The following is a 24,855-nucleotide window of genomic DNA, read 5'->3' on the forward strand; positions in this document are numbered from 1 at the left end:
GCAGGCATGGGGAGCATCAGCACAGGTTTCTCCCCCTTTCACCTCTCCCTGGTTCTTCCCTGGTCTCATCCCTACCCCCGACTCCTAACAGGGGAAGGACGTCTTGGTGCTTGGTGACAGGGTCCTCAGGCAGGCTGGTGTCCTGGAGCATCTAAGGGGCTGCAGGAGCCCTGCTGAGCTAACCTTGATAAGTTACTACCCACCCACTCACCCAGCCTTTCTCCAGAAAGCCTCATCTACTGACCTTTGATGATGTCAGTAGGTGGAGGTCTGAGTTCCACTCCTCAGGAGGCAGTATGATGTCCTGATAAAAACCATGAGTTTTGAGGCTAGACAATCGGGGTTCAGATTCTCACCCAACTACTTTGAAAGTCTGTGATCTGGGGCAAGTCACTGAACCTTTCTGTGCCTCAGTTTCTTCCTCTCTACAATGGGGATACTAATAATACTGGCCTCAGAGAGTTATTACAAGGACTAAATGGTGCATGCACTGCACTTGGAGGGCTGGCTGGCACGTAGTGAGCACTTGATAAGCAGAAGCTGTCGTTGTGCCAAGATGAAGTCTGATCGGGGCAGAACTGTAAAGCTGAAGTCTTTATCCGGCATCCCTATCCCATCATGCCAGGTTCGTTCCTCTCTGGTTGGGAAGAGAGAGCAAGCCTCCAGGGAAGCAGCCCTCTTTTGGGGGTGGGAGGGGAGGGTGGTGGAGGACACGATGGGGAGGGAAGGACGTTGATCTCAGCCTAGTGCTGACCCAAGGAAGGGGGGAGGGAGCCAACATTTGACAAGCATCTTTCCTGGATCCGCATTGCCTGTTTCATTGCCTTAACCCCCAACACCCTGTTGGTGGATGGAGAATACAGAGTCTCAGAGAGGTTAAGCAAGTAACGCCAAGTCACACAGTGCAAGTAAGAGGGGGCTGGGGTTGGAGCTCGGGGATGTGGGAATTCTAAGTGACTGGTCTTTCTACTGTATTTTGCTGTGGTGGATGGTCAGGGCCTAGCCCTTGGGCACTTGGCTTGATGTCTGCTCTCTAAGAAGCCCGTGGGAGGTCACTGATCTCTGCTGGAGCCAAAGGATAGGCCTTCAGATGCCAGACTTGGGGTCATTCTGGGGGCCTTGCCACTGGGTTGTCCCTGGCTCCACACAAAGTCCTGGCTTGTTCTGGGAATCCAGCGCTGGACCCTGAAAGGGGTTTGTGTCTGTCTCATTACTGTCATGAGCAGTGGCACTCTCCCAGGAGACATGGGAACGTGTCCTCTCTTCCCCTGCAGGTGGACGGCGTTCTTTGCCTGGCCGACATCCTGACCGATGACAGCCACTCAGAGGCCACACGGGCTGAGGCTGCGGCTGTGGTTGCCCAGGTCACCTCCCCACACCTGCCCTTTACTCAGCACCTCGGCAGCTTTCTGGAGAGCATGGAAGAAATCGTGACAGCTCTTGTCAGTGAGTCACCCTGGGCGGGAGGGGCCTGCTGTGTGAGTGGGACTTGTCACAGTTGTCTTCAGGAGAGGCCAACGAGGCCTTCCTGCCCCCCGACACCCACACTCGCTGCACCCCACGTAGCTCCTGAATTGATGTCACGCTAGCTGAAATCCCACTGTTAATGTGTCAGCATCAGGATTTAAAGAGCTCTGTTGTCACGTCTCCTGTTAAAATGCATGCCGCCCTCTGAGAAGCTCCCTGATCTGAGGTCACATTGGGATGAACTGGCCTTTCAGATCAGAGACCAGGACAAGCCCCATGGAGAAGTGTAGGACCTTGAATTTTGGGGTTCAGATCCTTGGCCAGAGAGACTCTGATGGGCTTTGTTACTAAAGTTAAAGTCTCAGACTATTGCACCCAATGAATGTGGCAGCAGTGATGAGGCAAAAAGCTTCTCAGAAGGCACTGGCACACCCCAGCCCACCACCTGCAGCCCCCCACCCCGATCCCATGTCGTGAGGCCTTGAAAACTCTGATACTTGTAGGTTCCCCTATTCAGATTTATGTCCTCCTGGTTGGAGAATCATAGCCTGAGATCTAGAATACTCTCTTCCTCCGGTTTTCCTTTGCAAAACAGCATAAGCCAGGACTTGTCTGGATCAAATCTTCAGGAAACTTGTTTTGCAATCCACATCCTTTCTTCTGTAGGTGCTGGCAAGGATGTGTGTTTCTACTTCTATCCTTATCTCTGCAACCGCGTCCATATCTTATTGAAACTGAATGAAAGTTAATCTCATCAGAAGATTTAGGGTTCACTCTTGGAATCATCACACCAGGGCTGGAAAGATTTGGAATAGCACAAATTTAGGGCAGCACAGACTGGATTTGGAGTCAGAATATTCGGGTGTGGATTTTTTTTGTCTTTCCATTCATCCCCTCAACAAGTAGCTTTCGTCCGGCAATCCCGTGCGGGCCCTGTGTGAGATGCTACCATCTCACAATTTCCCTAATATATAAAACATGGGGTTGGAACCATTTCACTTGAGTCTTTCTGGCTCTAGAATTTTAAGATCTATGAGTACTTTTCCCCTAATATATAAAACATGGAGTTGGAACCATTTCTCTTGAGTCTTTCTAGCTCTAGAATTTTAAGATCTGTGAGTACTTTTCCCCTAATATATAAAACATTGGGTTGGAACCATTTCTCTTGAGTCTTTCTAGCTCTAGAATTTTAAGATCTACAAGTATTTTGAACCTAAGAGTCATCAGCTAAGCTGACTTTATGGCTGATTCTAGTCACTGGGGCAGTGGCACCGATAGGCCAGGCTGGGATAAATAAATTGGCCAATATCCACATTTATTCAAAGTTGAGAAAACACAGAAGTCAATAGTTGAAAGTCTTGGCTGGAGGGAACTCAAGAGACCCTAAAGTTAAATGCTCACTCTATAGTAGGAGAAACCTAGGCCCAGGGAGGTTGAGGAACCTTCTTGAGGAAACATAACAGTGTTAGGATTCACTTATGCCAGGATTCTCTCCTACTCAGCCATCCTCCGAACCCAAGCGGGAACATAAATGAGTTGAAGAGGGCCAGATGGAAGAAGAAAATAAGAAAATTTGAATCTTGTATGGAATTGAAAAGCATGAGCACTGACGAAAGAGGGGGGAGGCCACTGATAAACTCCTGTCAATTGTTGCCATGTAGAAAAGGCCAATTTTTAAAGATAAGACAAGATTCCTAAGTTTTATAGAAAATCTCCCAATGTATAAGTGATGGCCAAAATACCCACAAACAAACATACCAAAACCTATATAGTCTAAACGAGCTATCACTACTGCCCTTTCTCCATTCCGACTTCTTTGCCCAGGTTGGGTTTCTCCCTGAAGGAAAGGATCCTCTCTATTTATTTCACCCTGATGAAGATGCATTGTGGAGTTTGCTCTGAGAGTCAGCAGATAGGGTACATCTTCTGGGCAGGATGCCAGGGCTCTGTTCTTTGGTGGGAAATAGCCCTCCAATTTCTTGCTATTCCCTGGAAACATTTATAAATGAGTCACTGGAATCCTCAACTTAATCTTTCTTACGCATCCCAGGTGACTCAGACTGTAGTTTAAATAAATGTGCACCCAAATTAAAAGGCACTTAGATGGTTGTGTTAATAATTGCTGCGTGGGTGGCAACCGTGACTGTATAAGAATTAGTGTGGGTGTTTGGATCTAGAAGAAATCTTTACGGCAAAGTGGGCCAGTGAGTCCTGTCATCTCACTCCAAACTTTGAGTATAGTGAGGTGGCCTGGAAGAGGTTGGCTGTCCCCAATGGTTTCCCAAAATTAGAGCATGGGGCAGTCATTGGAAAAGAGAATATGTAGAATTCTTAATTCCTGGGTGAATCTGTGGCCCTGCTCTGGGTGCTTAGATCGAGATTCTGAGTTGCTTCATTGGTCACACTTGGCTGAGGGGCACAGCACCGCCCAGGGGCAGACATTGCCCTCCTGGTAGTGCTGAAGCCTAACTCTGCAGGATCATCACTAGGAAAAAGTCAAAGAGGCCCAGGGATGAGAGGCAGCCTGGGACACAGAAGGAATGGGGACTGGGATCAGGCAGACCTGTACTTGATTCTAGGCCATGCCAGTTACCAATAATCTCAATTCCACAATTTTGGGAACATCGCTTAGTATTGGAACCCTCGATTCTTCAGCTCTAAAATGGCGATGGAAAATTGGGTGGTTGTGAGAATGGAATGATTTCATGAAGTCAGAAATATACAGCAGTGCCTTGCACAGAGTAAATTCAATAAATGGGAGTCTTGCTGTCACAGTAGTTTCCTTGAGCCTCGGCTTCTACATCTGCAAACAGAGGCAGCAATTTTCTACCGTAAGGGTGCTCAGAATGTCATGTCACAGGGCAGGGCACAACTAATATTGTTTTCTGTCCCTTTTTAGGTAGGGGCCAGGACTGCATTCACTCAAAGGGCCAAGGGGTGCCAGCTTCAATATTAGAACCTGGATGTACAGATTCTTTGTTTGGAAGCCAGAATTAGGGATCAGGATTGAACATAGCTCAACTCTTCCTGAACATTCTCCGCTGGGGGTACTTTCCTGATGTGTGGTTTATCTTCCTGTGTTTTCATAAGGGTGTTATCAGTAGGAGAGGACCTAGACCCAGGAAGCACCTTGACCGATGGTCAAGTTGGAGCTGAGGGTCAGAAGTTAGATCCACTAGGATGCGTGACTAGTGCCACTGTGCCCTTTCACACCTCCTCCTGAGGCAGGAGTCCATTCTGAGCCAAGTGGAGCCCGTGGGGGAATGTGTGAAATTGTGGAGGGTAATGGGGTCTGGGGGAGATTCTCTCCTCTTTAAAGACCCATCAGACTCATCGGTACCATTACAGATGGTAAGTGGGGGACTCTGGTTAGGTCTGGGTTATGGCCACTAGGACCAGAAAGACAGAGCCTGACATTCAGGGGCTTGGTGTAAGACTTTTCCGCAGCCATGTGACCCTTATTCTGGGATCAGAGGAAACCCTGAAGCTCTGTTGATGGCAGCTGGAAGGGTAAAGTCCTTATGTCTTAACTTCATCTTCTTAAGACAAATTCAGGAGCAGTCTAATGTACATTGCTGGAGACACAGACGGACTAGGAGCTCTTTTCTGCCTCAGGGCCTTTGTACATGCTGCTGTGTCTTTGGCCTAGAACATGTTCTTCCATAGGTATTCTCCTGATTGCTCCATTTTCCCCTTACAGTCTCAGTTCTCACATTCTTAGGGAGACTCTCCTTATGCACCCCCCTGGGCCTCTGGTTATTCTCTGTCTTAGCACTTATTTATTTTCTCCCTCACATTAGAATTTGCAATAATTTTATTATTTTCTTTTAAAAGCTCATTTTCTCTCTCCCACTACTAGGATGTAAACTTAACAGGGGCAAAGACCTGCTCTGTGTTGTTCACCATGCCATCCCAAGACAGTGCCCGACATGTAGTGTTCACTTGGTAAATACTTGCTGGGTAACGGAGTAAATGCGGGTCATACACCAGGATTCAAATCCCAGCTCTGCCACTTACATAGAGAGATAAATTTCCCTTTTCAGAATTACTTTCCCCGTCTGTAAAATGGGTGCATAACACCTGCCCAGATGTTCTCCCAGAGCAATTGCGGGAACCAAATGAGATGACTGATATGAAAGCGCTTGGCAGTGAGGCTGCTTTCTCCCTCTTTACCGTGCAGAACTGTGCCAAGAGGCCTCGTCTGGGGAAGTCTTCCTGCTGGCTTCTGCGGCCCTTGCCAACATCACCTTCTTTGACACGATGGCCTGCGAGATGCTTCTGCAGCTGAATGCCATCCGTGTCCTCCTGGAAGCTTGCAGCGACAAGCAGAGAGTGGATACGCCTTACACCCGGGATCAGGTGAGAAGCTCAGGGGGGATCAGGCACGGGGCCTGTAGCCATGAAGACAGAGGTTAGGAGGCCAGGGCGAAGATTCTGGGGAAGAGGGAGACAATGAGGCCTGGCAGCACACAGTCAGTCCTGTTAGTCACGTTCTAGGTAAAGGAAAATGTCCTCCACATACCTCGTTGCCTTTGGAGCATCTTCATGAGTCTACCGTGTACCTCGCTTTTCCATCCTGACCGCTACAGGGCCTTCCTCTGTCTCCATCCACAGCGGTGCATCCCAGAAGGCAGAGACCCATGGGAAGGTCCCCGGACCGCCTCTAAAATTCTGTGTCCCAGACTTGTTGCTGCCTGCCTGTCACTGTACCCTGCAGAGAGTTTCTTCCCTTCTCTGCCTCCATAGAAACAGGGCTGGGAGCAGAGCCTTGATTCAGAGCCTCAACCCCTCTATCAGTCTCAATGTTTTTGTAGAGTTGAGCTCCACGTAGAGTTTTCTTTGGAGAAAAAGGGTTTCATTGCTACATGTGTTTGAAAACATTGAATTAAGGGGACTTTTCAGAGCCTTGAGCTCTGAGATTATAGAACTCTATCCTGTCCCACCTCTATCATACTCAGCCTCCCTCTTCCCTACTAAGGGATGGGTGGATCCCCTTCCCTACAAAGGGGTGGGTGGATCAGGTGGGTGTTAAGCCTCTGTAAATTCCACTAGGTGCTGAGCTCTAAGTTAGAGGATCCTCCAGCCTCCAACCGAGATCTTCCCTGTCTCTTAGCTCCAATCTCTGTTTCTCCTAGCCAAAGCTGCCACTGCTTCCTGTTCCAACTTCTATCCCAGAAACTTCTGGAAAGCCTGCCCTGATGCCTCTCTAGAATTGCCTCCTTTCCCTGCAGGCTACGCCTCACAATGCAACGTTGACTTTTCTAATGATATTTATTCCTTTCTAGTTATTTTATATCATTTATTCCTCTGAGGGAAAAGAATAGAAGCCTCTCTGCTATATTATAATCCTGTAATAATCCTTTGGGCAGTTCACTCTGAGCCTCACTTATCTCATCTGTGAATGGGGTTGAATGCTATATACTTCACTAAGTTGAAATAAGAATTAAATTAAACTAATTTAATTTTAATTGTTAATTTAATTAATTTTAAATGATTGGTTATTTAATTAGTTATCAGTCATTTGCTTAATTTATTTGATTTGAATTAAATTAAACTAATGAATGCAAACTCGTGGTAGAGTTCACAGCACTTAGAAACTTAAATAAATGGAAGCCAGCATCAATGTTGTTATTACTGGCCTTTGAATGTGTGGCACACAGTCCCTGAGTGGGGAGCCTCCAGACTGGAGTTTCCTTATCTGTAAAATGGGCATGGTCTCTTCCAGCTCAGACATCCTGTAGCTCTATGTGCAGAGACCCTTTTTTTTATCATGAGCAGTGACTGGCCCCCCCCTTCTGGAACCTCGTTGATCCCTTGGAAGGAGGGGGCTCAGGGTGGGGAGAGAGCATGAACAAGCTCCATGCAGATGGCAGTTCTTTCTGAATCTGGAGTCCAGAGTTTCACTGCCATACTCCCTCTCCCTGATCCTACCTCTCCCTCACCTCCCCCCAGCCCAGTCTGGGCTAGACACATCCAGTCTCCCCCCTGCCCCCCGCCCCCGCTCTCCATCCTCAGGACAGCTTCACCTTCTGCCCACCTTCTGTCGTGACTCAGAGCAACCACTTAGCTAGTGAAAGCGCAGCCATTAAAGAAACAAATGGCTCTTTCCTGTGGCAGGGGGAGGATTAAAGCGATCAGAGAGTTCTCTGTAATGAAGACAACGAAGATGAATTAGGCTCTGAAGTGCTCACCGCCCCCTGAAACACTTAGGAAATTAAATGCCTGTGAGGCTTCCGGTAATGCATCTGCCAATGACGCCAGTGCTCTGCAGAGCCTCTGGGTCTTGGATCTATATTTTGTCCACCTCCGCATGAACATCTCAGTGAGAACCCCTCTGTCACCCCAGCAAGCTGAATACCCTTAATTTGTCTAACAAGAGCCTTGATGGCCATACCTGTCTTGCACCCACCATTGGGGTGTGGACAGCAGGGAGGGCAACCTTGGATCTGTGTTCTTTCACCCCCCTCTGCTAATCTAGGGGAGCTGGATGTGGCATCCAGAACCCCCTGCCTCACCAGGCATCTGTGTGGCCTAAGTTTTCATTCTCAGGAAGTAATTTTTAGGGGGCATGCTGCCCAAGGAATCCAGCTACCGCCACGACCTGGGGTAGTGAGAAAGGGGCTGCCTCATCTCTGCCCTGCCCTTAGGGTAGTGACACTTAGGGTGACAGGGACCCAGTTATCTTGTCTAGGCCACCACAGAAGCTTTCACTGAGCATGACTTTTTATGGCCTTCAACAATTAATTGCTTTCATAGAGGTGGAGGGTTCTGGTAAACACATCCCCTGAAAACATGTTGCCTGCTTGGTGTTTTAGAATGTTCAGATTTTGTAGTATTTCTGAAAACACCCTGTGAATATCATTATCAGGAGTCCATTACCAGAAATGCCAGTTACTAGGGATTACCATTTTGACTCACATTGCAAAAGCCCTCCATGGTTTATAAAAGCCTTTTATATATCTATGTGACACATAGGACATATTAGAAACAGCACAGGCTTTGGGTTCATTCGGACCTGAGTTCAAATCCTGGCTCTGCCTTTTCCCAGCTGTGTGACCTTAGACAAATCACTTAACCTCTCTGAGCCACAAGTTTCCTCATTTGTGTAATGGGGATAATCTGTTTCCTCCCTCTTCATGTCATTATGATGATTAGATGGCATAATGCTCATAAAGTAGTTAGAACCAAAGTAGATACTCAGTGATGAATGGGCCTGGGGTATGTGACAGAACCAGGAACTGGGATGGATCTGAGACAGGGAATGCCAGCTTCAGGGAAGGAGAGTAGGGTCGAAAATGTAGGTAATGTGGTGGGAGTGAGTGTAGTGTGATGCGAGTCAATGCATGTGTTGTTCCAGTCTGTGTGTGGGTATATGCAAGTTGTGTGCGTGTGTGTGCGTGGGGGCGGGGGGAGTGTTGATAAAGACTGTAAGCCACTTAAAGGATACGTTTATTTGTGTCTGGATACATATGAATATATAGCTGTCTGGAGAGGCTGGGAGGAAATCAGGTTCACAGCACCCAGTCCTGACCTGTCCCAGAGGCCCCTCCTGCAGTGCCTAGGGAACACTAAGCACAGAGCATCTGGTCGGGCATTTACATGTTCTCTGATCCTGTCAGGCATACACCCCACCTCGATGCAATCCCCAGGGACAGTCCTCTGGCCTAGTTCACCGACAGCTTGAGACCTACATCTAAGGCAGTTTTATGGCCTTGGTGGCTCTCTCTCCTGAGTCCAAATCCCAGCCCTCCTGTCTTGCCTCTTTTGGAGTGAGGGGGGCAGGCCAGGCCGGGAAGATCCCAGTGCCCGGGATTGGGAGCGCTGTGCTTGTTCTAGGACTAGGCAGGCACCCTCCTGGTCTCCATGCTTGCTCAGCTCTCATTCGCCCAGGCCCCTGACCACGCCTATCAGATGAGGCAAGAGGCTCAGTAGAGAGAAGAGAGGCAGAGGGCTGCACCTTCCCTTGGACTGTGTGCCTCCCTGGGCAAAAAGACCACATCCTTCCTCTCTCAGAACCCTTCATTCTTCAACTTATGTCCCTGTCTTGACTCTTTCTGCTCTTTGGTAGACAACAGGGTAGGGAGTGAAAATGGCAGGACAGGGAGAAGCGCTGGGCTCCCCCTAGAGGCTGAAAGGGATTTTGCTCGCTGGTCTTGGCTGCCGTTGACGTTGCTGCTCTAGCTTTTAGAGAGTTAACACGGTGATGGTAGAAATCTGAATATTCCATCCAGCAATTAAAGAGTAATGCTAATTACAGTCATATGAAATGTTGGCCTTTTTGTCCTAATTACTGCACAGCATAAAAGCAATCATAAGTTTCCATTAAATGCATCTTAGATTTTCTGTGTTGAAAGTTCTATCACATGAGTGCACCTGCTTCTATCCGGGATAATCCTCACTTGATTTTTATAACGTATGGCCCCCATAGTGTATAGTAGAGAAAATGTTAGTTTACGATATAGAAGATAAAAGGGACGGAGATAGAGTCAGAGTGTGATCACAGGCAGACATTGCTGAGGATGTGAGACAAGCTGGGCCCATGCCTTGGGATCAGTTTCAAACAAGGGTTCCAGGAGCACCTGCTGAGGGCCAGAACAGAGTAAACCTTTTTCTCTGTGTGTGTGTTGATATAAAAAGGCTTTGCCAACTTCGTTCTTACCACATGGGGCATTTCTTCTTGAATCCATGACATGGGAGGTCCCCTGCTATTCTGGCCAATTTGCTATTCATCTCAATTTTCCCAAGGTGGTCAGTCTCTGCGAGGCCAAAGGAAAAATGATTTCAAAATACCACAAAGGTAGTGAGCACAGGGGTTTTATTTGGCTTCCTGCTGGGAGGGACTCCTTCTGCTCTGAGATCTGCCTCCCTTCAGGAATGATCTCCTATTAACAGCACATTTGGCAATAGTGGGTATTGCATTGGTTGCTACTCCTTGACATAATCTTTCAAGGTCTGGATATTTTCAGGCTCTGTTTCCCAGAGGGAAGTTATACTCATTTTTTTTAACAAATGTTCTGGGTGTTTGACAAAACATTAAGTCATTTAATGCTCCTAACGTTCTTATGACTTATCTAGGGGTACCTGGGTGGCTCAGTCGGGTGAACATCTGACTTCGGCTCAGGTCATGATCTCATGGTTCATGGGTTCGAGCCCCACATTAGGCTCTGTACTGACAGCTCAGAGCCTGGATCCTGCTTCGGATTCTGTGTCTCCCTCTCTCTCTGCCCCTCTCCCGCTCATGCTCTGTCTCTCTCTCAAAAGTAAATAAACATTAAAAAAATTAACATTCTTATAAATTATCTCATATATTTATCTCCTGTTTAAGCCAAATAATGACCCCCCTGCAAAGCTGTCCACATCCTAATCCCCCAAACCTGTGAATATTCTACCTTACATGGCCTAAGAGATTTTGCAGGTATGATTGAGTTAAGGATCTTGATATAGGAATATTATTGGTTTATTGGTGTGGGTAACTTATTGGATTATTGATGTGGGTAACTTAATGTAACCACAAGGGTTCTTATAGAATGAGGCAGGAGGATCAGAGCCAGAAAATGAGCTATGGCTGAGGAGGCAGAGGTCAGAGTGATGTACTGAGAGCCAAGTAATGGGAGTAGCATCTAGAAGCTGGAAAAGGCAAGGATGTAGATTCTGCCCGAGAGCCTCCAGGAGGAATGCGGCCCTGTAGGCACCTTTGTTTTAGCTCCATGAGACCCATTTCGGGCTTCTGACCTCCAGAACTACACAGTAAAATTGTGTCATTTTAAGCGACTAAATCTGGTAATTTGTTATAACAGCAATAGAAAACTAATATACCTCCATCAATCAAGAAAGGTTAACTAATAGGCCAAGATCGTATGGAAAATAAATGACAGAGCCAGTATTTGGAACAAACATATGCTTACCCACTATGTGGCACTGCCTCTCACCTAGGGCTTGAGGCCTATATCCTCTGTATTCACCAAATAACTGCAGAAGAATAGTGTCCTTTCGCTCAGGAGGAATAGGAGTTAATCGAAAATCATCAGACAGGATTGAATTAGCCTGGGCCAGGGGAAAACTGCCTGCCTCTTGCATTCTTTTCCCCCACCCGACAGCATTGTTATCATGTATCCTTGTAAACCAGTTGTCCCTAAAATCCCATCCCTGGACTTGACTTCAAGGAGAAATGTCGATCCCCCTTCCTCTCTACATCATGGCGCATACAAGGATGATTCAGAAGGGGAACTCAAAGCAGGGAATAATTGGCATTTATTCAAATTGTGCTTAATTGAATACTTCATCTGAACCTCAGAAAGCCACATGGGGTACGGGCTCTGCAAAGAGGAAGTAATTTTCATTAACGGGATCTAAATTAGTCTGACACAAAGACCTACCCATGCCTGTGACACAGTTAATAATTGCCATGTAATGAATGTGATGCTGCAGACAAAGGTTTCCTTTTCCTTTCTTATTTTGCCCTTCCTTCCTTGCTTCCTCCCTTCCCTTTTGGATCTTTATGTCCAGGAAGCATGTTTATTCATCTCCCTGGCTGGTGAACGGTTGGCATGTAGTGACTCTTTGTGGTGGGAACAGAGGTTGTGTCCCCTGCAACTGCGAAGCCAGGTGAATTGCAATCTGACACGGACTTGGCCTCATGTCTCCTTCCTTGTAAGACTATGCTTCTTGGGGAACCTGCCATTTTTTAACTGCATCTTCAACCCACATTTTCCTTCTAACTCCTTCCTCTTAGCCCCCCCCCCCCACAATCTTAAAAGGGGAGGAAAAAGAGCATCTAAGGACTAGCCCTCCTTCACTCCCTTCATAAAGCAGCTGCTGGGGCAGAGTTGCCCTTGAGATAAAGCTTCTGGGGTAGTCTCCTGTCCCTTCCCTGGCAGCCCATCCCGGGAGTGCCTCCCCAGCCAAGCCCCTGAGCAGGTCTGAGCCACCAGGGCCTGACACACAGGGATCTGCCTCAGCACCCTAAGAACACGCGTCCCTTTTCAACATGTGTTTAGTGGGAATGGGGATAGATAGATATTCTATTAATACGGTAGACTTTTTCTTTTCTGTTTAAAAGGAGAGATTTGTTATATGCATTGATTATGCAGAATAATATGCCAATATTGCACCAATGAAAATCTAGATAATACTTTCTGTTGGTAAACATCACATTATTATGCATTATCCAGTTCCAGAATTTAAGCTGCCTGAACTGTCCTCAGCAGACTGTCAGGTGCTGCCTTAGAGATGGGGACACAGCCTCCAGTTACAATATGCCACAAGCTTTGAAGAACCCTTTTGAGAGGGAGAGAGGACTGCACCAGTGAGAAGTGTTTTCCATTTTATTATTTGTTTTAATTACCACTCGAGAGTACTCTCTGCTTCTGTGGAAGTGGGTGCATTTCATTTTGCCATTTACATCAGGAGCCATGTCTTGGGCGGTATCTGAACTAATGGTTAAAACACATTTTCCAATGGTGTTTTGGCACCTTACAGTTTGAGGTCTGTAAGTGGTCCCTTGTTGGTCCATCCCTTAATCCAGTTTTATGCAGTGACTTACTTCTCTCTACAACACTTGACTATGCCCAGGAATCAGGGTGGGGTGGGTTATTGGCTGCCCAGCCCATGCGGGTGTAACCAAGGCTCACTCTCTCCACCTGGTGACAGCATCTCTTTACTACAGTCAGAACCCTTCAAGAATGACCGACAGAGGAAGCTTACAGGGGACAGACTTGTAAAGTCAGCTGAGCAAGAACTTTCTTACCAGATTCCATACAATACCTGACACTTGGGGTGTAATGCTGTCCTTTGATCTTACTCAGGTTCTCTAATTTCACCTTTATGTCCACTGATTTCAGATTGAAAGTAGGTGGGGTTCACTGTCAGGGCAAGAAGCCAGGATGAGCGAAACCCAATTCAGGGGAGGGACTAGCCATGAGTCTGGCAGTTCTGTCTGCATTTCAGGATCTGGGGCTAGAGGTACCCTGAGGAAAGGTGATGGGGGTCCCCATCCTTACTCAGGTGACATGGTTATCTCCAGGGGGTTCCTAGGGCCCTTGGTGGGGGCATCCCAGGGCCACATGCTGATGAGTGGGAACCAAGCACTGGGGAAATACATCTGGGAGGCAGGACCCCATGAGGATGGACGAAAATACCACGGGAGTATGGGCCACATGGATGGTAAAGACTCACGGGTAAAGGAAAGCTTTGTAGCTCCCGGCTCAGCTGTCTGTAGACAGCACCACTTGGCGCAGGTGTGCCCATTTCCTCAGATTCTCAACTCTCTTTTCCAGATCGTGACCATCTTGGCAAACATGTCTGTCCTAGAGCAGTGTGCCTCTGACATCATTCAGGAGAACGGTATGTCTCTCTGGCAGTGTGCACGTGGCACGGATTATGTGGCTGTAAAGGACCACGTGTCTGTGTTTGTGTGAAGGCTTGCGTGTGTGTACATGTGTGCCCGTGTGTCTCCACAATTACATGAGTGCGTGTGTGTGTGTGTGTGTGTGTGTGTGTGTGTACAGCTGGGCCAACATGTAATGTTTCTTTGCTTTTGATGGGCTTTAATTCTAGTGGGAGACAGGCAATGAACGAGAAGATAGAGAACGGCAGATGATGATAGTGGCATGCAGGCAATACAGCAGCAGGGAAGGGGATAAAGTAAACCCAAGGTGAGGGGTTAGCGGTTGCTAATTTAACTAGGTGGTGAAGGGAAGACAACTATTTCGTTATGATCCAAAAAGTAAAAATCGATTCCTGCCAGACGATGCAGAGAGCCTCCTTAAGTTCAAGTTTGGACTTTAAGTCATTCCTATCACATTGGATTTGGCCTCACTTAGAGAGCTGATGTGCCTGAGGAGGGTGTGGGTGGGGGAGTAGGTCAGTGCAAGCCTGATCCCCGGACCCCTCACCGGAGAGCATCACTACCCCACCCGCCGCTCCCCTGCTCCCACCTTGTGCCGAGGGGGCCACAAAGTCCAGGTGAGGTGGGCCAGGTTTCCTTGGCCAGGAAGCAGACCTGCACAGGCTCTGCTGGAGGATGGGTCTGCTGCCTTGCAGCTGGGAGCAAAGAGTGGCGAGGGCTTCCTGTGACTGGGAAATAAGGGAGCAATTAGCAACCGGTTGGAAACCAGAGACGCTAATGAGGACGAGTGAGCTGAGAGCCCGGGGCCAGCTGTTTCTGCTCTTGTTAAACCCCCTTCTCCCAGGTTGCCCCGCTGTTTTAACAAACACACACGTTTCCCATCCCCCATCCCCCTATGACTAATTGAAAGACATCATTTTGTGTTAATTTTATGTGCTTGAGCTAATAATGAAAAACTTCACCGAGCCAGCTGAGGCTGAGAGGTTGAGGGGTATCATTCCCGGCCTGTTCCTGCTGCACTCAGAGCCTCCTCAAGGTCAAGTGGTCAGCAGTAGTGGGTGTCCAGAGGCGTCCTGTGGGGTTGGGATTGGAATATGTGGCCTCTATAGAGGGTTTTATGGTTTACAAAGGGCTACTGACTGGCTCATTGAGACAGCAGAGACCTCCTACATTGTTCGAGCAAATGAACACAGAGATAAATCCTTGGCTTTGTCCTGGGAGGAGAGCCCCACTCGGCAAAAGTGATAACATGAAAAAGTGTGAAATCGACAATAAAATAATGCGGCAGAGGGATGGCATAGTGGCTGAGACCGTGAAAACTGGAAACACACCGGGTTTGAATCCTGGCCCCGTAATTTGCTAGCTATATGACCTCTGCATTTCCATCTGCAGAATGGGAGTGTACCTACCTCATAGGATAACGTGAGGATTAATATAAAGTTTGTCAGAAGAGTATCTGGCACAGAATGGGGACTGTGCTGAGTGCATCTGCTCTTTTGGTGCAGATCAGTCTCAGGGGGCTCAGCTGAAGAGCACTTGAGGGAGAGACAGTACAAAGTGGGGCATAACTGGAGGGATCGGCAGTGTTGGTGACGCAGCCAGGGCCCCCTGGAGCTGAGTGAGATCCTGTGGGCTGGACCAGGCAAGCACTGTTGTGAGGACTGGGCTTTGAAAGGCAGTCCTCTTACCAGGATGCATGAGACTCTCGCGTGCGTTGGCCTGAAGCCTGGTGATTTTGTCTCTGTCCTGCCATGAACTCTGCGTGAGTGTTGGTAATGGGGGCTGCACGAAGGAGGCCATCCTGGCAAGTCAGGCACTGTGGCTGCTGTCATCCTTATGCTGGGAGGCAGGCCAGGGCAGCCCAAGCTCTTACCCGTCAATCCACTGACATTAGTATCCCTCTTTTGGCTTCTCCCTCAGAGGCTGGGGCTGAGCTGGAGAGAATGTTGGGGAGGGGGCATGGTGTTGGGGGCTGGTCTCTGAAGTTGTAACCCCCAACTCTTAGGCAACTGTTCTGGCATTGAGCCTGGCCAGAACTTAGGAAACACAGTCCGGATTTTCCTAGGCAGCCCCAGTTTGATAGCATCCTATCTTTTTTTAGATAAGACTTACAAAGTATACATTTAAAGGAAACTTGGATTTTATGAATATGAAATGAACACCTTCATATTCAAGAATACCTTCATATTCATTCATTTGATATTTATTCAACAAAGATTTGAGCAAAGCACTATTCTTAGATACTTTAGATATTTCCATGCAGGAAACGGGCACTAATCTTTACCCCCTGGAGCTTACCTGCTAGTGTGAGACACTCTTTGTTTGATTCTTTGTCAGGTTCCAGGTGCAAAGTGCAGGGTGGGAAAATGGCTTCTTTATGGGAACCTTAACCAGGAGTTAGTAAAATTTCCTAAGCTTGTGGTTCTTCCCAAAGTTGTCACTTTGGTATCTCCTGTTCATGTGCCCATAGGCCATAACATACATACCTCAGGACATTCACAATCATGACCTTGTCTTAGGAACATTGTGGGCATAGGGAGCCTGAAGACTATGTTCCATTCAGTGGTCTGGGAGAGGGTTTGGAAGAGAAGTACCTTGCCCTAAGGTTAGAGTGTGTGTTGGCAGAGGTAATAGAGGCAAAAGGTAGGCCTTCTGGGTCCCTTGAGCCTATAGGAAGGAGAAATGGGTCACTTACAAATCTCACCAGGAAGAGAAATGGCCCCTCCTCAGGACTGAATAGTCTCAGGGCCATACCTAAGTAACTTATGGCCCCTGTGCATTGAGATCCAAGAGAGTTGGAAATTACATCTGGTTCAAGTAAGATTCAGAGGGGCATGTGGCTGAGGTCCTGGACTGCAACCAGCTTCTGTGTGAACTTGGGAAATTACTTTCTCTCTCCAGACCTCAGGTGCTCTTCTGTGAAATGGAGGGGAAGGACAGGTAGTGCCAGATCTCCAAAAACCCTCTGGCTCCACGGTCTAAGGCAGAGGTCACAAACTTAGATGCCTGTGGACCCAGACAAGTAACATAAATGGATGATGTAGGCTCAGCAGGGATTGGACCAATCCTATTTAAAGTAGCAAGCTTATAATACGTTTCAGCAAATTGTTGTCATGAAGAAATGTGGACCCAATGTCAGGTCAGGAGGGGATTTTTTTTTAGAAACTGACAATCTGGATTTTTATGGAAACCTTCCAGTTTTCATAAGAGCGAAATTAAAAAAAAATTAGACACTGTATGGAGCAACAAAAGAAAGAAAAAATACATCTGTGGGCCACGTCTGGTTTGAGTTCTAAGCTGGCACGTGCCTCTGGGTGCAGGGAAGGGGGTGTGACCTGGGGCAGTTAGGAAGGATGTCCCGTAGAAGATGGACTTTTACTACAACCTGCAGGATGGGAATTCTTTAGACGGAGCATGTGAGGGAAAAGGACCTGCCATGCAGAAGAATTAGGTGACAAAGGCATGGAGATGGGAGTGAATGTGGATTTGAGTTTGGGGGACGATCAGCAGATAGATCTGGTTTCAGGAGAGGGTGGTAAGGCTTCTCAGCGACCCAAGTTCAGGGCTAAAGCTCTCAGTCTAACTACCTACCCTCCTTCGGGGCTGGATCTATTGCTTATCCAGCCCAGGTTTGGGTCACGTCCTACGGAGGACTCATCATCTCTGGACCAATCTCAGATACAGCTGCCTCAGAAGTGAAAGAGTGAGGGAATAATCAGGTTACCTGAGTTCTGATACCAGCCTCCCGACTACTAACTGTGGGACCCTGGAAAAGAGACTTCACTTCTCTCTGGGCCTCAGAGTGAATTATATTAGTACCTAGTTCATGAGACTATTGGGAGACTATTAGGGGATCGTGCATTTATTGGGCATTTAGTGCAGCATCACACATGTAATAAAAGCTCAGAAATAGCATTTGAAAAATCAAAAGGGATGTCCTCCTGATGTCCCTTCTAAGTATAGTGACTTAGTACATGGAATCAGAGATATCTCCAGGGCAGAAGGAGTAAAAGAGGTGGCCTTGTCCAGCTTCCTTTCTGTGGTTGAGACCCCCTAAGTCTCAAGCTTTTGCAGCCATCCATGCAGCTGGCCCCGGGACGGGGCGGGGGTGGGGGGGTGGGGGGGGGTGGGGAGGCTCCTTGCTGGGGCAGGTACCAACTGTTCATTTTCTCCTGCCCAGGGGTCCAGCTTATCATGGGCATGCTGTCCGAGAAGCCAAGGTCTGGAACCCCTGCCGAGGTGGCGGCTTGTGAGCGAGTCCAGCAGAAGGCTGCCGTGACCCTGGCCCGTCTCAGCCGAGACCCAGCTGTGGCACGGGAGGCCGTGCGGCTGAGCTGTAAGTGCTGTGGTGGGGAGGCGGGCTTGGGGATGGGAGCACTCCAGATTTCATGGTGACGACAGATGACTCAGAGCAAAGGCGGGGCTGAGGGGAGCCTCGCTCTCTGGGTGCCAGAAAACGCTGTGATGGGGGCCCAGGGTGCAGCCCCTCATCTAGCTTGTAAGTGGGGCTGAAGCTAGAGAGGAGAGGGGCCTAGAGAGGCTAACAGTGGATAAAAAAGCAATTCACATGCAGACTTCCTGCCAAGGACCCTATTCTTTTACTCTCATTCCTTTTCTCATTCATTCGCTTATTCAGTTATTCACTTCCCCATTTGTTGACTTACCCTTCGATTAGTCTGTTCACTCATTAATTCATCCTTTGGTTCATTCATTAACTCACTCATTACTTGGTTTATTTACTTTTAAGCCATGTGTTCATTCAGTTAGTCACATTTACCCAACTCATATTCTCAGAGTGCCCACTCTGTGCCAGACTCTGTTCCGAGCACTAGGTATATCGCATTGACCTGACCACAGGGGCTTACGACCTGGTGGGGTGGCAGATATGGAAAGAAAAATATGCACTTGAATGCCATAAAGCAGTGTTCAAAGGATGTCCGTGGCATGTTTGGCCCACAGCGGAGGTAGCTCACATTTATCTGGGTGGGTCGAAGAATGTTTTAGCAAGGTGAGTCTTCAGCTGTAGGTTGAGGCATTATTCCAATGTGATGGTTGAGAAAGGGTGCTCCAGGCAGAGGCATGAGATTAGCCATGGCATTGTCACCTATCATGTAGATATACCTGGCGAATGGCAAGAGGTGGCCCTGGGTTCTGGCTCCAGAAAGACTTATCCAGCCCAGGTTTGAGTCACGTCCCACGGAGGACTCATCATCTCTGGACCAATCTCAGATACAGCTGCCTCAGAAGTGAAAGAGTGAGGGAATAATCAGGTTACCTGAGTTCTGACACCAGCCCCCCGACTACTAACTGTGGGACCCTGGAAAAGAGACTTTACTTCTCTCTGGGCCTCAGAGTGAATTATATTAGTACCTAGTTCATGAGACTATTGGGAGACTATTAGGGGATCGTGCATTTATTGGGCATTTAGTGCAGCATCACACATGTAATAAAAGCTCAGAAATAGCATTTGTGGAAGATAAACCTGCAGAATGTATCTGTACGCTTTTTATTAATATCTTCTGAGTTAGCTTTTCGTTTTATTTCTGTTTTTCAGAGTTTGTCAATTTACATCAAAAACAATTTACATTGAAAAACAAAGTCGATTCTTTACCTTTCCTCTGTAAAGGACTAGGGACCATTAACCTCCCCAATCTGTAGTTTTCTGTAATTTAAGCCGCATTGTATTTTCCGACTGAAATAGGCAATCGGGAAAAAAATGGTATTGGGAAGTCCCACTGATAACAATGGAAACATTAAATATAGTTCTGGAAAATCAGAAGTACTTACACAGAAAGTTAGGTTCTGTTGCACTTTGACTAAGCTCAGGGTCTGCGGCTGTCCCTGACCAGGGACTATTCACATTCAAGGGGACAGAAAGTTTCCACTACAAGCTCCTCCAGGTGGGTTCAGCCCCCTTTCCCCAGCCAGTTGGTGAGCTGGTGGGGTCCTGGAGCTACCTGCCTCTATAGCGCCCCGTGCAGAGGGCTGTGTGAGGGAGGGGGGCACCTCTGGGTCAGGTCTGGCCAGGCCTGTCCCCATCCTGGGCATGACATTCTCATGCGTCTCACAGGTATGTCCCGGCTCATCGAGCTCTGCAGATCGCCCTCTGAGAGGAACAGCAGCGATGCTGTGCTTGTGGCTTGCCTGGTGAGTTCTCAGTATTCCTCCACTCCCTCCCTGGGCTTTGGGATTGCAGACCAAGGGCCAGGAGAACTGGTGATGCCTTGGTGGCTTAAGTAAGCCATGAGACTTCTCTGCGCCCAACTTTCCTCTTTAAAATGGTGATAAAGGTGTTTCGCTTCATTCATAAAACTGGTAAGAAAATTATATGAGGTCATATATGTGAAAGATGGGGAGGTGGGGAATCCCCCCACTCATACTTTTAGTAATCATAAACCTTTGAGTTTTTGGGGAGTCTTAACAACAGATCAATACCAGAGTGGCTGGTGGGCAGAAGGCTAGGGGGTGTTGGTAATGCCATGGTATGAACTGGAATGGGAACTAGGGGATGGATGTTTCCTGCCTGTTCCCAAAGGGGCATTGTGAGGAAAGCCTTCCTTCCTCTTGGACAGAGCCCCTTTGCTGGCACTCTTCCAGCTTTCTAGCTCCCCTGTCTTTTGTGGAGTAGGACTGGAGGTGGTAGGACAGAACAGAAAGTGTGATTCACCAGGATCTTCAACCTGAACCCAACAAGGACATCTTGGGAGGTCCCCACCCAACTTCTCCTTGCTGTTTGGGTCCACCATGAAAGAATAAACCATACCAGATGGGAATGCATGCTTAGTCTCTATATTCCTCCCTGCTGGGGCTCCACTGAATCCCAAAGCAGAGCAGCTTCCAGCTGGAAGCCAAAGGGAACAGGGAAGCCATTGTATAAACAGGCCATTTGACTTTCAGAAGGGAGTGCCAGATTCTTGGTTGGTCCTCAGAGAATGCAAGGGGGAAGCGATGGATCTGAAGACCCTTCAAGCTGTTTCACAGTAAAACCCCCTCCTCACCCCATCATTTTTTAGACTGAGCTCTTCTCATTTCTGGGAGCATCATATTGTCATAGAGACAACAGGGCATTACAGCCAGACACATCCATCTTGGTTTTGCCATTAATGAGCTGTGTGACATTGGGCGGGTCACTAAGTGGTTATAAATCTTAGTCAATAAATATTTACCAAGTGGTTCTATGTGCCATGCACACTTCTAAGCCACGGAGATATGGCTGTGGGGGGAAAAAAGAAGACAAACATCTCTGCTCTCATGGGACTTTGATTCTGATACATGCAGAACACCCTTGACTTTTTTGTGCCTTGGGCAATCTGGTAAAGCTTCTGTTTCCCTTCTAAGAATTATGTTTCAAATGCATAACCCAAAATATAGAGAATTAAGAAGGAAACTATTAGAGTATTTATATATACGGTATATTAATATACATACTTTTAATTAACACATCAAATAAGAGATAGCAATGGGTCTAAAGAGTATTGTAACCTTGACTAGCAAGGAGCATAAATGATATTTGAAGGTACCTCCAACAAGTGTACGGGGATATGAAAGGATCTGTGATTTTTATTGGTCCACAAGTCATAGGAATTGCTGAGACTTTGTGGTTGGTTGCTGCATTCACAACTGAAGGAGAGGCTGAGTTTCAGTTGGAAGTTAATAAGCGTAATGATGTAATTTTTTCCTCCAAGTTCACAGGCCTTCTGAATTCTGTCTGGCTTAGTGCGTCAAGTGGAGAGAGTTAATGCCGGGCAAACCCAATCATTGGCCCCAACTACCATTATCTCCACAACTCGGGAAGCCCACAGGTGCCCAGCACTACAAGGCCCTGAGGCAATGGTGGGAAACCAGAAAGCTCCATTCATATATGTGGGCTTGTCACAATTCCTTTTCCATTTTTATTATTAGTTTGAAGTGAAATACACAGAAGGGCTTGGCTGCCATCATCAATCACTTGAAGGACTTTCCAGTAGAAAAAGGATTACATTTCTCGCCGAGGATGGGTCGTTGGATGCTGAAGAGAGCCCCTCCCTCCCTAATCCACCCTCCTTGTGGTTGCTGGGCTAATCCTAATATTACAATCAAGACACTAACACGATCAGCCCTTCCATGGTTCTCCATTATCTATGGCCTACTGTCTGGCTCCAGCATACCCCTGGGGGCCTACAGGCCCTGTCCAGCTTGTCTAGACCAGAGTGCTGTGAGCCACTATGACGCTGTGCCTTGGCCCTCGTCCTAAGCAGATGCCCTTTCTATGGCTTTGCCACCAGCCTCCTCAATCTCGGACCAAAATCCCTCTCCTCTATGGAGTGTCCTGGGAGGCATCTATGGCTCAGAGACAGGATGCACCTGGACCTGCTGGCTTAGATTTTTTTTTCTTCAGTAGGAAGAAGGTTATGTTATCCAGTGTACCTGGTGTTATAAGGGGAGGCTCTTGGAATTCAAATACAGGCCTGTCTAATGCTGAAGGTCTTGACTTCTTGGCCAGACCATCTTGTTTTCAGTCATGTTTCTCCCCCATGTCTAATGGCCCTGGTCTTGCCACCTTGGCTCATGGCAGGTATTTGTATTTCTCTCCCTATAGTCTGGAACCTTCCTAGGGATGGGGCCCTTTTCCAGGTCTTAGTATTTCCATAGGACATTGGGTTTGTTCACTGTTTTTTGCCTGCCTGAGGGACTGGTAGTCTTGTCTCCCCACCCTTGGGCCCCAGAATTGGAGGGTATTCTTGGTTTGGCTCCCAGAAGGGGCTCCACATTGGAGTGTGGTCCCCTGGCTGCTGAGATGGGGGCCGCCAGAAGCCTGGCCTGGCAGATGGAGTTGGAGGCTACCTCTCCTGCCCTCCCCAAGGCCTTCTTCTCAGCTTCAAAGTCTCTCTTCAGGTGGAAGGAGGACATTTCAATTATCGTGTCCCACATCTGGGAAAGTGGCAGTGCAGATTGCCTTTTGCAAACAGAATTGATTTTTCCTTAATGAGACGGCTGTCAGTGGGCTGCTGGGCTTGTTTAATGCTTGGGTGTTTTCAGACTGTCTGGGAATGAGATCCTGGGATGACTGGCTGTTAACCCTCTGAGGGAAGCAGAGATGCAAAGAAAGGCTTCAGAAGGCTGAAGGGTCCTTTGAGCCCCGGGACACTGAGGAGGGGGTGCTCAGGGTTGGTTTGGGTTCTTGTCCTGCAGTCTTCCTGGGAACCCTGGGAAGATGAGGGTGTTTATTTGCTTTTGTGTTTTCTCAGGTCTATTTCTAGTTCATCCCTTCTTTTCTTCTCCCCCTCTCTCTCTTCTCCCATTTTCCCTCTTCTCTCTCATTTTATTTTTTGCTTTTCTCTCCTCTAGATATTGCCTCCTTTCTCAGGTTTCTTTTCTATCTCTCCTTCTTTCCTTTTCCTGCCTTCTTTTATCCCCTTAGTCCTCTCCACCAACTCCCTCCTCTGCCTCCCTTTCCGACTCCTCGCCTGCTCCTACCTCCATCCTATTATCCCCCCACCCCCTGGGCTCTCTCTCTTTTTCTTTGTCACCATTTTTGTCTCTCTCCATCTCCCTCTCATGCTTGATCTCTTTTCTTTACCAGTTCATCTCTGTCTCTCTGTTTTATTTTATTTATTTATTTATTTTTAAAAATTTTTAAAAATGTTTTATTTATTTTTAAGACAGAGAGACAGAGCATGAGTGGGGAGGGGCAGAGAGAGAGGGAGACACAGAATCCGAAGCAGGCTCCAGGCTCTGAGCTATCAGCACAGAGCCCGATGCGGGGCTCGAACTCACGAACTATGAGATCATGACCTGAGCTGAAGTTGGACGCTTAACCAACTGAGCCACCTAGGTGCCCCTGTCTCTCTGTTTTAACTATTCCTTCTTGTTCCATTTCTCTGTTGTCTCTCTTTCTCTATTTTCTTCTTGTACCTCATTCTCTCTCCTTATGAGTCTATTTTCTCCCCATTTCATCTTTCTTTGTCCCTTCCTGTCTCTTGCTTTATTTTTACCCCTGATGATGTAAAATACATCAATGGCCTTGTAGCCTCCTCTCCTGAAGATTTCTGTTTCCATCTTTGTGCCTTTTTTATACTAATGGAGTGATTTCTCCTAATTGGAGCGAAGAGGAATCAGAAAGTGCTATGGAGTTCAGCCTCTTTGTTTTTTTTTAAGTTTATTTATTTATTTTGAGAGAGAGAGAGAGAGAGCGACAGAGTGTGTGCAGGGGTGGGGGAGGGGTAGAGAGAGAATCCTAAGCAGGCTTTGTGCTGTTAGCCTGGAACCGATGCCGGGCTCAAACCCACAAAGTGTGAGATCATGACGTGAGCTGAAATCAAGAGTTGGATGCTTAACTGACTGAACCACCCAAGCACCCCTCAGCCTCTTTAGTCGTTAGGGGCAATCACACCCCAGGAGAGGCAGGACGCACTAGTGAGAGACTCCTGTAGTCTACTTCTTGTCACTAGGTTTCAGACCCTTCTCACTTGCATAGAGACACATGTCCCTTTTTCTTGATCCAGCTTAGACCTGGCAGCACCTGTTTGTCCAACAGCCAACCTAAGCCTTCCTCTCTTTTCACCAGCTTGGTGGTTTCTCAGCAATAGGTATAGGTAACGAGCTCTCTGCCTGCCTTGGACTCAACGTAATAAGCCAGTGTCCTGGGCTTGCAGCATCCTGCCTGTGTGTATGGGTATGAGGGTCCTGGAGTGGGACTGCCGTGCAGTCTTGGGAAGGCCCCTTTCCCTCACTGAGCCTTTGTCTCCTTACTTCCAAACTGAAGATCATGATACTTACCTTGTAGTAGTATCCTGTAGGGATTGAATGAAATACTATGTGTAGATACTCCCTTGCTATTCCATTTATTTATTTATTCATTCATTCATTCATTCATTCATTCATTCATTCATTCTCTTCTGCCATTCCAGGTATTCTCCTCTCTTTGTTTCCCAACTTACACTCTCGCCTTGTGGTGTACAGGTATAAGAAGAGGGAAGGTATTAATATGCATTGGACACTTAGTACACACTGCCTCAGCTGACCAGTAAAGAGGTCTAGCTAGGTGCACAGGCTACACTTAG

The 24,855-nt window shown here is 47.6% G+C and overlaps 1 protein-coding gene across 1 annotated transcript in view; it reads left to right on the forward strand.

The window, feature by feature from the left end:
* Nucleotides 1-24,855, forward strand: part of INSC (INSC spindle orientation adaptor protein) — a 159,465-nt gene that overhangs the window by 132,672 nt on the left and 1,938 nt on the right. The window contains exons 8-12 of the mRNA XM_042958024.1: nt 1,275-1,446; nt 5,648-5,826; nt 13,743-13,809; nt 17,994-18,149; nt 19,884-19,960. Coding sequence (XP_042813958.1) covers nt 1,275-1,446; nt 5,648-5,826; nt 13,743-13,809; nt 17,994-18,149; nt 19,884-19,960 — 651 coding nt within the window. The remainder of the gene's footprint in view (nt 1-1,274; nt 1,447-5,647; nt 5,827-13,742; nt 13,810-17,993; nt 18,150-19,883; nt 19,961-24,855) is intronic.

Source organism: Panthera tigris, chromosome D1 (genome assembly GCF_018350195.1).
Source record: "Panthera tigris isolate Pti1 chromosome D1, P.tigris_Pti1_mat1.1, whole genome shotgun sequence".
Classification (NCBI taxonomy): Eukaryota; Metazoa; Chordata; class Mammalia; order Carnivora; family Felidae; genus Panthera; species Panthera tigris.